General features: G+C 41.8%; 1 protein-coding gene across 1 annotated transcript in view; it reads right to left on the reverse strand.

The window, feature by feature from the left end:
- The window catches only part of FAM20C (FAM20C golgi associated secretory pathway kinase), a 153,357-nt gene that overhangs the window by 35,518 nt on the left and 102,007 nt on the right, over positions 1–15,832 (reverse strand). The window contains exon 4 of the mRNA XM_043964715.1: positions 1,964–2,056. Within this exon, the coding sequence (XP_043820650.1) occupies positions 1,964–2,056 (93 nt within the window). The remainder of the gene's footprint in view (positions 1–1,963; positions 2,057–15,832) is intronic.

Raw genomic sequence — 15,832 nt, forward strand, 5'->3', positions numbered from 1 at the left:
TAACTAACAAGTATAATTTTTTTGTATTGTTATAAAATAGGCTACTGAGGTGTGAAGGGAATGTTTGCTTTTATATGAAATGACTACAGATTGTTATTCTGAAGAACTAGAAATCATATGGGAAAATTAGTCTACTTTTTATAGTTTTTCTGTCTTCATTCTTCATAGTCAGCTGTCAGTTTATACTGCTGCTTACAGATATAATTTTTAAATTTTGTATAGCTCTTTTTGGTGATTCATCTCTCCCATGTATGCTCAATCTTTAAAGCAGAGCATAATTACTTCCTAAAGAATAAAATATATGACTGTTATGGCTACTGTTTGCCTTTGCAATGAGGGCTTGCTTTTTTTTGTGAGGCAACTGGGGTTAAGTGATTTACCTAGGGTCACACAGCTAAGTGTCAAGTGTCTGAGGCCCAATTTGAACTCAGGTCCTCCTGACTCTAGGGCCAGTGCTCTATCCACTGTGCCTCCTAGCTGCCCAAGGGCTAGCTTTTTGCTTGTTTATAGGTACAAGCTATATTTCCAGATACAGGTTACTAAAATTCTGACCTCCAAACAAGTGGGGGCCTCACTGTACATAGTCCCTGCCCACAAGGAGTTTATATCCAAAAATTTCCCCCAAATTCATTTAACAAGTTTAGATACACATTATTACCATCATCGATGATTCTATTATTTGTTTTAGGGATAAATGACAATAACCGCTTGAGATGATTAAGGGAGGGAAAGGAGATCTGGGAATCTTTCCTCTCCTCATTCACTCTTGCCTAAGCTCTTGATTTTCTGGAGCCCTGGGACAGCTGCTTCCTGATTACTACTCATTCCTATCCACTGCTCTGCTGGGATGAAAGCTGACTCTCTACAAGAAGACAACAGGCATTCTAAGAGCATTCAGGAGGTAGGGAGGTAGGTTTCAATTAATGGTACCAGTTGAAGGGAAGTGGCATGAAACATCCCCAAAAACAGTCTGAAAAATGATTTGTCTCTGACTTGGACAGAGCCATTCCTTAGATAGTGAAAAGTGGGATAATCACTCTAGGAGACTCTGTGCTACTGCAGTGACAATGTGGTTTGAACTGTCACAGAAGACAAGATGGTGAGGAGGTGGAATGGTGGTGCTAAAAAATAAAACTAGGATCCTCGAATACATACAATAAAGGCTATCGTGGGGCAGGCTGGTCATAGCCTCCTTCCCCATCCCACACATTGGTACTTCTCTCCCTGTTGTCTCATCACACCCACTTCCCTCTCTGGCCTTCAGACTTTGTACATGTTCTTTCTACTAAGAGAATGTAAGTTCCTTGAGGGCAGGAACTGTTTTGATTTTGTCTCTATATTAGTAGCATTTAGAGTGCCTGGCATACAGTGATTAGAAATACTTGTTCATTGATTACATGTGGTTTTTCTCTGACACTTCCTCTCCAGTTCCCCCTTCCAGGCTTCCATTTATGTTCATTTTATCATCTGTAAAAAAAAAATAATATGGTGTGTGTGTGTGTGTGTGTGTGTGTGTGTGTGTGTGTGTGTGTGTGTGTCCTAGAAGGAGGTATAAGACTTCCTCTCCTTTCTCTGAGTTTGGGAAAGTCTTATGTAACTACATTAAGCTATAGATATGGTTTTTTTAACTTATATTTAGCTTGGGTGAACATTAGAAATGGGTCCACATTTCTGATGCATGTGTAACAATTGTTGGTGAAAGGGTGGAGAAGGAAGGAGGGAAAAGCAATCCAAAATTATGGTGAGTTACACTTGATCAGTGAAGGATTTCATGCATTGGTATTCCTCTGACAACTAAATGATGATGCTTTATTATTTTTTTTTGGTGGGTAACAGATGTAAGGAGGAGGGGATGCCCAGACTCACCGTGGGTTTGTTTGAGCTGAGATTCTGTAATTCAGTGAGGCTAATGATGGGGCAGATGCACTGGGATTGTCAGCAAAGGCAAGAAATGATAGCTTACCTGTCCAGATGAAAGGCAGCAATCTCAGCATTATGTCTTTCATAGTCAGAGAAATAAAAAAAGTCAGGAGGTGTCTCCTGTTCCCTGGTTTGCCTGGGGAGGAAAAAAAAAGAGACAAAAACAGGAATAGATGAGCCCAAATCTGTATCTCACTGAGGAAGCAATCCTGCCATGGAAATTATTCACTCAAGAAACATTTATTAAGCACCTACAATGTATCAAGTAAGTACTGGCTGAGCTCTCACTGGGCTGATCTCTGGGGATACAGACAAAATGTCCCTTCCCTCAAAAAGTTTATATTCTTTTGGAAGAGAGGACCCATACACATATATAATTAGATGAAAATATATAGACAAGGGAAGAAAAGTCAGTATTACTTAGAAATGCAGACTATTCACTATCATGGATGCATTCCCAATAATTAGCATACACAACAAACTTTGCTTTGTTCAGAATTTTAGAGGCAATGTGGAGTATAAGCAAATGTTACTGACTTGCCTGTTTGCATATAATTTTGCTTTGAGTAACTAAAAAGTGTTTTGTGGAGAAGAATATGGGTGGGAGGTGGGAAGGGGGGAGTATCCTCTCACCTTCCTCTGGATATTTCCTAGAAGCTGACCTCTCAAGGTGACCAGCAACAGCAGCATGCATTGAGGATCCGAATGCTTTGGTCCCTCGGCCAATGAAGACCCTCACCTTTGCATTTTTGGTGATTGAGTTTGTCCCCTGACCCAAATTTTCTTCCATCAGTTTGTTTGCCAGTTCTACCATGTATAAGTAATAAAGTAGCCAAGCAGAATCTAAATACCATGAGGGCAGGGATTTTTTTTTTTTGTTTTGTTTTTTGCTCTTTCTTCCTCCAGCCCTGCCTGACATTATGTCTGTTGTATTGAACTAAGTTGAATTGCCATGAATTGAGGCAGTGTGGTAGATTGGAAAGTGCTCTAGACCAGAGGGTTTGGTTTCAAATCCTGGCTTGGCCCCTTACTAGCCATGTGTGGTATTAGGCAAGTTGCTTTTAACACTGGATCTCAAGGTCCTCATCTAGAAAAATTAGGGAGGGAGGTTGAACTAAATGGCCTCTAAGGCTCCCTCTTAATCTATGCCCTTATCTTATGAATTGAATAGGATTCTGGGTGAGTCACTTTGCTTTCCAGGTTCTCAAATGTCTTCATCTATAAAATGGGGATAATACTTATACTATCTAGCCTCAAGCTTCTGTGAGGACCAAATGATCCAAATGATAATATGAATCAAGGGTGTACTGGAGTCAATTTGTAAATCCTCAGTGTCAGCATTTATTTACACTTCAGAAATCTACTAATAGCCTAAATTGGTGCTTGATTTATTATTTTGTTGATTGTCTATAGGCTTAATAAAGTAATAAGGTTGGGGTGGCTAGGTGGCGCAGTGGATAAAGCACTGGCCCTGGACTCAGGAGTTCCTGAGTTCAAATCCGGCCTCAGACACTTGACACTTACTAGCTGTGTGACCTTGGGCAAGTCACTTAACTCCAATTGCCCTACAAAAAAAAAAAGCAAAAAAAAATAAAGTAATAAGGTTAATAACGCATATTAGACTTAAAAGCTTGTCCTGCATATGCTTCCCCCATCCTGTTGTTGTTCTGTTTGGGGTTTTCTTGGCGAAGGTACTGGAGCAGTTTGCCATTTCCTTCTCCAGCTCATTTTGCAGATGAGGAAACTGAGGCAAACAGGGTGTAGTGACTTGCCCAGGGTTATACAGCTAATAAGTATCTGAGACAGGATTTGAACTGGGGAAGATGAGTCTTCCTGACTCCCAGCCTTGAACTCTATCCATTGTGCCACCTAGCTGTCCAAGGGAGTTTCCTTACAGTCATGAAATTACATGTATGTAGTACTGGGGGTATGTGTGTGCATAAATATAATTTCTTGGGAGTTTCCTTACAGGCATGAAATTACATGTATGCACCAAAACAAAACAAAACAAACAAAAACCCCACTGCCCTCCTCCTCCCCACCACAAAAACTGAAATTTAGACAGAACTTTTAGCTAGATAAAGTGTTTTGCAAACATCACATGATTTGATTCTTACAGCAACCCTGTAGAGTAATAAGAGGTATTTATTAGCTCCATTTTATGGATGGAGAAATTGAAGCTGGGGAGGAGAGTTGGCTGGCTTATCCAGGGTCATCCAATGAGTAAGTGCCAGAGGCTGCATCTGAACCCAGATCTCTGCTGATTTCAAGCCCAGCTCTCTTCCCACAGTACTGTGCTGATCACAGTAAAAACACAAACAAAGCTCTTTTCAGCAAGTCCTTGACTCATCTCTGTGTACATGTCTAGCTCTGCAGCCGTGCATCAGTTTCTCTCCTCTTTCTGGCATGGGCCCTATCATCTCTGAAATAAAGCCCAAGGCTTTGCTGCGGCCGTCTGAGCCCAACATGTTTGCTTCCTTTAGGAAGAAAGGGAGCCATTCGGCTTCTCTCCTGAACCACTCCTTCTGGGGTTTCCGAAGCATGATAAGCGAGATCCTGCTCCAGAGGCATTGGAGGTTGTTGTTTGTTCATTTTCAGAGCCAGGGAAATGAAAGTCACAGATTTCACCATGTAAACATAAGATGTTAATATTAAACTCAGCTTCCCTAAGCCGACATAAATAATCTAATCTATTCACTCCCTTGCCAGAGGTAAATAATTGCTGTCTGAAGACAATACCTAGCTCTTTGACAGTACACACAGCTGGGATGGGTAGTGTATCTGTCAAATACCCAGCCACCTGCTTGGAGGGGCTGCTGGGACAACCTCTTGTTCACAGTGACACACTCCAGTGATTTCCTCCGTAGATGGGACTGGAGCAGATTGGACCAAGAGCCAGGAGATTTGTCAGGATTTGTGGTCCAACACTCCCTACTTCATCCAAGTGATGCCAATTGCCTTCTCCCAATGGAACAGCTGAGACCAACTCTCCTGAGCTTGGGCCCTTTTCCAAAGTGATGCTCAGAAGCATCAGGGAGAGAGGAAGCTACTCCTGTGACCCAGGACCCCTAGCATCCATTCCTAATGCTGCTTATTGTTCTGTCTTCCTTCTGGTCATCTTGGTCCTCTATATTCCGAGACTCCCAGGCCCCTGACGATTTACCTTCCAACAGTATTGCGGAATCTCAGTGTTGGATGGACTTCAGAGCTCACCAGCAGCTTACGCCTATGTGAACTGCCTCTTGGTGTCTGGCCCCAACCTGCTCCAGAATCTTCCCCTTCTTCCCCTGCTGCCTGTTTTGTCTATTTTGTTGCTGACTCTGGGTTTCCTCTATCTCTCAATTTTCTTGATTGCCCTTCTGGATGTTGGCACTCATCCAGATGTCCTGGTTTCTGCTTTTTATTTTTCTCTGAACAGATACCTTTCATTCCTCACACTCTGGCCTTGAAGTTTTGGAGAATCCATCAATCAACCCATCTATCCAGTAGCCTTTATTAATTACCAACTAGGCCATGAACTGTACTAGGTGCTGGGATTACAATGAGTTTACATCCTATTGGGGAGTGACAACAGGGAAAAATATGTGTATATGCATTCTGACCTATCCATATCAATACACCTCTCTCTCTCATATATGTGTATATTTGGGGAGAGATAAAGAAAGAAAGAGAGAAAAAGACAGAGAGACAGAGGCAGAGGGAGACTGAGCTCCCCCAGATTAGGGCCTGTTTTTTCCCTTTCTGTCTTTCCCAGCACTTAGCATATAGAGTCTAGCATAAAGTAGATGCTTAATAAATACACATGTGTGTATGTATGTACTTGTGTGTGCATGGGTATGAATATTATATATGTATATATTTATTATTATTATTTTTTTACAAAATAACTGGGGGGTACTAGCAGCTGAGGAGTGCAGTCAGGAAAGACTTTATTTACAAGTTGATAAATGAGCCAAGTTTTATCATCTTTTTTTTTTTTTTTGAGGTACAATGAGGGTTAAGTGACTTGCCCAGGGTCACACAGCTAGTGTCAAGTGTCTGATGTCAAATTTGAACTCAGGTCCTCCTGAATCCAGAGCCGGTGCTTTATCCACTTCACCACCTAGCTGCCCCCTACATTTTGAAGGAAAAAGTGGATACAAAAAAGGCAGAGGAGAGAAAGCATTTCAGGCACTGACTGGGGCTAGCTTGTTCAGGCCCAGAGATGGTCTGTCACCTGTGAGGGAGAGGAGCAGCAGGATTAGTCTGCTTAGACTACAGGGTGTAGCAAGGGGAAGAAGGCATAGGTTGGGGGCTGGGATGTAAACCTTTCAAAACCAAAGAGAAGAGTTGATATTTGATCCCAAAAGCAATAGGGTGCCACTAAAAGGGGATCTTCACTAGAAAAGGAAATAAAGCATTTATCAAGGGCCTAAAGTAGGCCAGCAACTGTGCTCAGCACTTTACAAGTACTATCTCCACTGATCTTCACAACAACCTTGGGAGATAGGTGCTAGTATTATCCCCATTTTATAGGTGAGAAAACTTAGGCAAACAGTGATTAAATGACTTGCCCAGGGTCACACAGCTAGTAAGTATCTAGGAAAAGAACTGATCTTGAGTATTCCTGAGTTTAGGCATAGCTCTCTGTCTACTGTACCACCTAGCTAATACCAGCTAATAAGTCAAGCATTTATTAATCATCTACTATATGCCAGGCAGTGAGCAAAGTGCTGGGAAAGAGAGGAAGCAGGGGAAAAAACAGGTCCTGCTCTCAAAAAGCTTAATGGAGGAGACCCCATATCAACAAGTACGGACAAAGCATGCATATACAGTGGGGAGGCGCCAAGATTAGGGGTGACAGGGAAAGGCTGGGACTTGAAGGGAGCCTTGGAAGTAAGAGGCAGAAGTGAGGAGAGAGGAAGTTCCAGGCATTCGTTTCTCTAACATTTAGCTAAGAATACTGGAAGCCAAAAGTCCCATGTTTAGTTAGTAGCAGAGCCAAGACTAGAAGCCAGGTCACCTGCATGTTAGATCACCAGGCTTCCCACTTCACTACATGGCCACTGATAATAGACAAAGCCTTCAAGACCAGTAGTCAAGCTGTGACTTCAGATCTGTTGCTACTGATCTTTGCAAAGCAAGACTTGTGTTTGGTGAACACAATACAAGGAGAAAAGATGACCAACCACAGACTGTCAGAACCCAAATATCCATTTTTCCCTCAACTGGAGGCTGGAAAACTTCCAAACTAGTTCCTTCTATGATGAGACTAAATTGGAAAGCCCATTAAGAGAAAGTGGACACACCCAATTCCTTCCCATACTTACAAATCTTTACTTGAGCAAACTGATAGGCATCAGAAAATCTGTTCAAGTAAATAAACCACCTCCATCTGTTGCTTTAAAAAAAAAATCTCCTGGAGAGATGAAATACAACACAACTATTCCTTTACAAAGAAAACCTGGTTCATGAAATACATCTAAAAGACAATGCAATCTTGTTCTTTATAGAGCATAATGAAAACAAGGAAGTAACTTCTTTGGGCTTGTTTCCTTATTGGTAAAATTGAGAGACTTGGACAAAGAGACCTGGGAGGTCTCTTCTGATTCTAATCTATGGCCTTATGAAATAGATAGTCTGGTTCATTGCTACACCTCTTGACAATTTATGGTAACCATTAAGAATCTACTGGTTGAAACCCAGGCAAACAGCTGCAAGGAACCTGAGAGATCAGCTAGTTCAGGGGTTCTTAACCTTTTGGGTCATGGACCCCTTTTCAGAAGAATGTTTTCAAAAGCATGAAATAAAATATGCACAATTGCAAAGGAAACCAATTATATTGAAAGATAGTTATCAAAACATTAACAACCAAAAAACAAAAAAAACCCCAGTTTAAGAACCTCTGAGCTAGTTCAAACCTTAAAGGAGGTAACTGGGGTTCAGAGAAATGTCTTGCTATAAACTCAGAGACAGACCCAAGAGCACAGAACACAGATGATCTTTCTCCTAAAGTTTGTGCCTGTCACTCACTATACCTTGGCTGGAGGCCAAATGACTTTACCCTTTCAAGGTAAAAGAATAGGGACTTTATTCCTCATGCCCATATTGGAGGAAGAGGTGAGGCTGGGGCAGGAAGATCAACGCTATTTGTTACTTAATCTAGTAAGGAAGCTAGGTGGTAGTTTCCCAATTCTGTGGCCTTGGCCACCTTTACTGGGAACTTGCCTTCCATTCCATATTTCATTCACAACCAGATATAAATAACCAATAACAGCTTGAGATCCTCTCTTCTCCGATAGTATCTGGATTTCAACTGGAGCCAAAGTCTTGGGGATTAAGTTAAAGGGATTAAGTTCTAATGGTGGAATTCTAGGCACCAGCCAGTTGCCTAGAAGGCTGGTTTTTCCACTTTAAGGCATTTCCAATGCCATGGAATATCATACTGCTTTTCTTCTTCTCCTCAACCCTCCAGGCTCTGCCACCATGCTGTTATTTCTAGAGTACTTATTACAGACCCAGAGATAGGGCTATGGATGGGATGCTGATGCTTAGAAGGGGCCCACTTGCTTTTCTCTGGAAATGGTTTTCTATCTTTCATTTTCATGCCTCTGAAAAGGCTATCCCCCGTACTTGGAGGGGGAGAGGGAGGGGAGAGACCATCTTCTGACCTCCACCCCTCGAAATCTGTAGTTTCCTTTAAGGTTCTGTTCAAGTGCCAGCTTGTCTAGGAGGCCTTCTCCCTGTCCTGCGCCCCACCCCCATCTCCCTTCTGCCTTCAGATTCTTTTTTGTGCTTATTCTCTCTATGTCTCTCCCTCTTCTTTCTTCTTCTCTTCTCTCTCTCCCTCCCTCTCCTTTTCTTTTCTCCTCTCTGTGTGTATAGCAACACAATATATGCATGCATGCATGTATGTTGTATTTATTCAGGATGATAGATCAAGAACTCTAAGGGTCCTTAAAATCCATATATTGCACCCAGACCCACACCCACCATTTTATAGATGAGAGGCAGAGACCCTGAGACAATAATAATAATAACAGCAGTAACATACATTTATATAGCACTTACTATATGCCAAGCACTATGCTAAACACTTTATAATTATTACCACATTTGAGACTTACAAAAACTCTAATAGCACTAATAGGTGCTATTAACAGATTCAGAAACTGAGGCAAATAGGTAAAGCAACTTCTCCAGGGGTCATACAGCCAGCATGTGTTTGAGTTCTGAACTCAGGTCTTCTTGACTCCATGCCTACAGTGTCACCTGGCTGTCAGTCATATTAAGTGACTTATTCAAGGTTATACAGGTAGTGAGTTGGGAGAGAAAGGATTTAAACTTAGGTTTTCTGAATCCAGCACCCTTACCACACTATATCATGGTGCCTGACCCTTGGTTACTCGTGGTTAATGGAATGAGCACCTCTGGTTTAGATGAGTCCCTGCCTATGTGTATGACAATGCCAGAGTTTAACACCCTCCAATTCAAATCACTGATGGCTAGTGTAGGCCCAGCCCCAGGCAGGATGATGACATCCTCCTTCCACTGAATTGAGTCTGTCCTTGAAGTCTTTTTCAGACTGATAAGACCTCTCAGAAATTGTGCTCCTCTGGAATATAATATCGCCTTCACCCCATGATGAAGGACTAAAGTTAGATTTTTCTATAGCCTGGAAAATTAGATTCCTCTCATCAGTCAATCCACAAATATTTGTTAAGTTGCCTGCTGTGTGCAAGGCCTTGTGATAAGTACTGCAGGGAGGTGAAGAGTTATGTGGATAATATGGACAATAAGTGCCCTGGGGGTTCCAAGGGCAGAGACACAGACAGACAGACAGAGACAAAGAGAGACAGAGACAGAGAGACAGAGAGAGAAAGACAGAGGCAGAGAGAGACAGACACACAGACAGACAGGGAAATAGGGAGACAAAGAGGGACAGAAACAGAAAAATACAAAAGACAAACAGGGAGACAGAGGCACAGAGAGGGACAGAAACAGAGACAAATACAAGAGACAGACAGATAGACAGAGACAGAGATGGGGGAAGAGAGAGAAGGAGAGAGAAAATGAGAGGAGAAAGAGAGAGGGGGAGGGAGGGAGGACAAGAGAGGGGAAAAGAAAAAGAAAGAAAAAAGGAAAAAGAGAGGAGGAACAGAGAGGAACAGAGGGAAGGAGGGAGGGGGAGAAAGACAGAGATGGACAGAGAGAAAGCACTCAAATCAGGATGGGGCACTCTGGGCAAGTTTCATGGGATATTTGGAATCTGAGGAAGGTCTTAGAGCACCAGTTACTTTTATGGGTGGAGAGGGGGTGAGGGAAGTGAAATTCCAAATGCTGAGATCCTTCCTCTCCATACTGTCCAGTGAGCAATTTACTCCCACAGAGTTCCTGATTTGTACCAAAGATTAGACCTCGATGAAGAAAATGATGTCTGCTATTTATTTGGGGATTATTTCTCTTTTACAAGCTTTCTCTCTGCAGCCTCTCTCTCTAGGCAGTACAGAAACATCAAACAATCTGGCATAGTCTTCTTTTTTTTGTTTTTGTTTTTGTTTTTGTTTTGCGGGGCAATGGGGGTTAAGTGACTTGCCCAGGGTCACACAGCTAGTAAGTGTCAAGTGTCAGAGGCCGGATTTGAACTCAGGTCCTCCTGAATCCAGGACCGGTGCTTTATCCACTGCTCCACCTAGCTGCCCCTGGCATAGTCTTCTACATCTTGCTCCCCTAACCTCATTTATTCATCTCTCTCTCTCTCTCTTTTTAAACATTAATCATCCCCAAACAGCATACAGTAGCTTCTGTTTCCTAATTAAACTATTTACCATCCACTTGGGGTATCTGACAAAGGCACGGAGATTTCATCAAAAATTCTGCCACTTGGAGATCAAGCCCATAGCGCTTAGTGGGACCCTAACCCCTGCCCCATCATTTTACAGATGAAGGCCCAGGGAGAAGTGTCTTGCCCAAAATTATAGCTCTAGTTAGTTGTAGGCTGCAATTAGAACCCAGGATTCCTGACTCCCAGACCTGTGCCCCTTCCTCTACATAAAACTGGGTCTTGGTATAAATAATGATAAAGAATGTTATTATGACTTGGTCGGGAGGAGGGTGGAATAAGTATGAGGTCTGATTTGTAAAGACTGGAAGGGAAATTTGCATTTGGGATTTTAATGTTTTGGGGAGGTTGACTGTGTTACTAGGTGGACCTAACAGAATGCTATTCCTTGTTAAGAGGCTCCTCATATTACAACTCTTTGGTTATTCCTCTTTACCTTCTAGCTATTTTGAGTGGGGGCAAAGAGAGACCTTTTGGCAAAATGGTAAGAGATCTGTACTGAGTCTAGAGACTTTTTGGCTCATGCCTTTGCAATGAAGGCACTTCCTAACTATGTTGTTGTTGTTGTTTGTCCTTCATTCCCCAAGAGGACCAAGATATCAGGAGGTGATATCATGACTTGCAGTGAATTGGATTTAAATGAGGCAGGGCTGTGCAAAATCACCAACCTCTCTCTTTCCTCCAGAGTCTGTGGCAAGATATACATCAGGACAACTGGAGATGGCCCTGGGTGCAGTGGGAAACCTTGGCCTTTTAATCTAAGACCCTTCACAGGTATCATTTTGCCTGAGGCAAATGCCCATACAGTGATTAAGGCTAGGTAAGAAAGGAGTCAAAGAAAGGCCTCTAACTGTGGACAGAGCACTGGTCCTGAATTCAGGAGGATCTGAATTCAAAGCCAGCCTCAGACACTTACTATCTGTGTGACCCTGGACAAGTCCTAACTATCGAAGTAAAGGATGGGTTACTTCACCTCTCTGAGACACAGTTTTCTTGTCTGTGAAATGAGAGTTTGCATTCATGCGCAGCCAGGTAGTGCAGTGGACAGAGTGCCAGACCTAGAGTCTGGAAGACTCATCCTACTGAGTTCAAATGGCCTCAGACACTTATTAACTGTATGACCCTGGGTAAGTCACCTAACCTCATTTGCCTCAGTTTCCACATCTGTAAAATGAGCCTGAGACAAGAATGGCAAACCACTACAGTATCTTTGCCAAGAAAATCCCAAAATGGGGTCACAAAGAGTCGGACATAACTAAAATGACTGAACAACAATGGTTCTCATTATTTGCAAGGTTGTTGAAAGAAAACTTTTAAAAAACATTGAAGCACTAAAGAAATAATGATTAAAAATAAATTTAAAAGTAAACAGGTCATTCTCTACCTTAATGAACTCCAACCTGACCATGTTCAACCTGCAGCTAGGAATCACAGTGGATAGAGTACTGGGCCTGGAGTCAGAGAGATCTGAGTTAAAATCTGACCTCTGACACTAGCTGCGCTGCCCTGGGCAGGTCACTTAACCCTCTTTGCTTCAGTTTCCTCATCTGTAAAATAGAGATAATAATAGTACCTACCTCACAGGGTTGTTGTGGGGATGAAGTGAAACAATATTTGCAAAGCACTTAGCAAGATGCCTGCCATATAATAAGGACTAATAAATTAATATTATTAATGCAATAAATGCTGATTTCCTTCCTTCCTGTCTTTGTAGCTTCATTATACATTACTTCCCTCCCGGAACTCTCACTGCAGTCAAATTGGCCTTGTCTTTGTCTCACACACACACACACACACACACACACACACACACACACACACACACACACACACAACCACCACCTTCAATCTCCATGATTTTTATACAGGTGGTCTCTCATGCTTGGAATATCCTTCCCTGTGACCCACCTCACCTTCAAAGAAGTCCTACCTCCCTTCAGAATTCAGTTCAGATGCTACCACGTATAGGAAGCTCATCCTTTTGGATTTATCCTATATCCATTCATATATGTACATGTTATCTCCCCTTCCTTGAGTCTAAGTTCCTTGAGACCTGGGATTTTTTTTTTCATTCTTTTGTCTTTTTATCTTCAGTGCTTGGGACAATTCCTGTCACAAAGTACATGCTTAATGGGGCAGCTAGGTGGCACAGTGGATAAAACACCATCCCTGGATTCAGGAGTACCTGAGTTCAAATCTGTCCTCAGACACTTGACACTTACTAGCTGTGTGACCCTGGGCAAGTCACTTAACCCCCACTGCCCAGCAAAAAAAAACCCAAAACAAAAAAAACCCAAAGTATATGCTTAATAAATTCTTGTCGATGGAGCCAACAACAGGCACCAACCACCCTGTCAGGCAGAATAATAGGAACTGCTAACGGGGTACAAGTGGCCTGGGGGACTAAGTCCAGGGGGTGGTTTATTAGTATTGACCGGTCTGAATTTTTTCAATTCAAAATTTACCTGGCCTTAAAAAAAAACAAGGTCAGTCCTTCCACTGATCTGTACTTGAGCTTGAAAAGAATATGGCCTGATTTTGTCTCCAAGTATCAGAGGAACCTAGAAACAGTCAAGTGGGAAGGTGAACATAACTAGATGAGATCTAGCAGCCTGCCTCTCTTTTAGGGTCTCTTGTTTCCTGTGGCTAGTGCAGAGGTCTCACTGTTCTCCTGGTCAGATCTGACAGGAACTGTCTCTCTCTGTCTCCTTTCCACCTTCTCTATCACTCTCTCTCTCTTTTCTCTTACTCTGTCCCACCTTCTCTCTCTTTGTCTCTATCTGTCTCTCTCTGACTTTCTGTCTCTGTATGTCTATCTCTGTTTCTCCCACAAGATCTTGTATCAGAAAAGGATGCCCTTGGAGAGGCACTGAATTGTATATCTGCTTTATGTGAACGAATGTGACTGCATCATTAGGATAATTGTTAAAAACAATATTCTTACTCTATAGGAGTCATTTTTGATAGAGATGCTAAAAATTTCTTCAATCATCCACATGCATTTGGGTTTCAATTGAATTCACCTACTTAGGCTTCTTGAGAGCAGGGATACTTTCATTTTTTTCTATCTAGAAGAATGAAAACTTGCTTATTAAATGCTTACTACGTGCCAAGTACTGTGCTAAGCACTCAGTGTACAGAAAACCCAAGAGTCCCATCTCTCAAAAAGTTCATGTTCTAACAGAACAAGACACCACATAGTGGAGGATTCCATAGCAGGACAGATGGAAGTGGCCTGACTTTATCTTTGATTTCTTTTTTCTTGTTTTGTTTTGGTACTTGGTATATAACTTGGACCAAAATCATCTGTGGCCCAACAAATGGCAAACCACCATTTCAGGGGCTGTTCATTGGCCCAAACAGGAGGCCGATTCTTTCCAATAGGTGATATCTACCCACATCCTGCTAGAGGGTTACTCCCCTAGATGGTGTCTTCCAGGCTGGAAGCAGGACATTGGTACCTCCACCACCTAGCACAACACCTGGCCTGTAGCAGGTGCTAAATCAATATCTGTTGATTGACGGATTGATTTTCATTATTAACAGACTGGTGGAGAGTCATATGTCTTACTGAGATTCAGTCTAAAATAAAGTTCTGTCAGTAACTTGGTAAAGAACCCTAAGAATTATGGTTTGGGAAAGAGATTCTTTCCAAAATAGTATTTGTTGTTATAACAGACTGGTGGAGACTGAAGAGTAGTATTGATAAGAAACAGAATGGATAATGATTGTCACATGTACCTGTCTATCAGCATTAGTCAGTAAATTCTGAATTAAGGACTTAAGCCAGTATTGTTGATATGTAGGCAGTTCCAATGAAACCTACTGTTTCCATGGCTTATGTCACCCTAAAATATATGGAAAGTCACTTAAAACACATACTGCTTTTAAACAACTGGGAGTGTGTATGTGTGTGTGTATGTGCATCCATGCATATATATAAGGGAAGGATGAGGGAGCATGAAGAGATGGTGGCGGTAATGATGATAATAGCAATAGTTAGCATTTATATAGTACTTTCTGGTTTGAAAAGTCCTTTATCTATGGTTTCTCATTTGATCCTCACAATAACCCTAGAAGTTGGGGGCTATTATGATTTCCTTTACAGATGAGGAAACTGAGGCTTAGAAAGTTTAAGTGACTTGCCCAAAATCACACAGCTTGTAAGTATCAATGGCAGGATTTGAACTCGGCGCTTCGTGATTCTAAGACGAGTGTTTTATCTATTGTACCACAAAAATACTGCCTTAAAAGTAGTTAAAATGGTGATTTGGCTTAAGAAGACTTGGTTTAAATCCTGTCTCACTTGTTAGATGTGTGAACATGGGTAAGAGTCTTAATCATTCTGGCCCCAGTTTTATTATCTGTAAAATGAATGGATCAGACTAGATGATATATCTCTTAGGGCCCTTCCAACTGAAAATCTATGATCTTCCAAATTTCCACCCACCTTCAAAAAATCCTTCCTTTCCAAAACATGAGCAAAAAAACTACATGCTTTATATTGTAGAAACTCTGCATGCTACATACACAGACACTGTCATAAGAACAAAGGATAAAGCATGTTCATCAGTGACTGCATAATGAAAATTCACATTACTTATTGAGTTTTCTTTGTAAATATACATGCATATATATGTGCATATTTGTGACTGTGGGTGTATTTAATTGGCTTCCTTGCACCTAGATTGTCCATTTAAAAACATGCAGTATGCTGCTGTCAGATAAATATATCACCCAATTTTATCCTCCTGCTCAAAAATCTTTAATGGCTCCCCAAACTAATAGGATCAAATTTCCTCATCTATAAAAGGAGAGGGTAACTAGGTTACAGTAGAGACAGCACCCAGTCTGTAGTCAGGAAGACTCATCTTCCTGAGTTCGAATCTGGCCTTAGACACTTAGTAGCTATGTGACCCTGGGCAAGTCACTAATTGTGTTTGCCTCAGTTTCCTCACCTATAAAATGACCCCGAGAAGGGAAGGGCAAACCACTCCAGTGCCTTTGCCAAGAAAACCCCAAATGGGGTCACAAAGAGTTGAAAACAACTGGAAAATGACTGAACAAGTGCCTACGATGTGCCAAGCACTG

This window comes from Dromiciops gliroides, chromosome 1 (genome assembly GCF_019393635.1).
Source record: "Dromiciops gliroides isolate mDroGli1 chromosome 1, mDroGli1.pri, whole genome shotgun sequence".
Classification (NCBI taxonomy): Eukaryota; Metazoa; Chordata; class Mammalia; order Microbiotheria; family Microbiotheriidae; genus Dromiciops; species Dromiciops gliroides.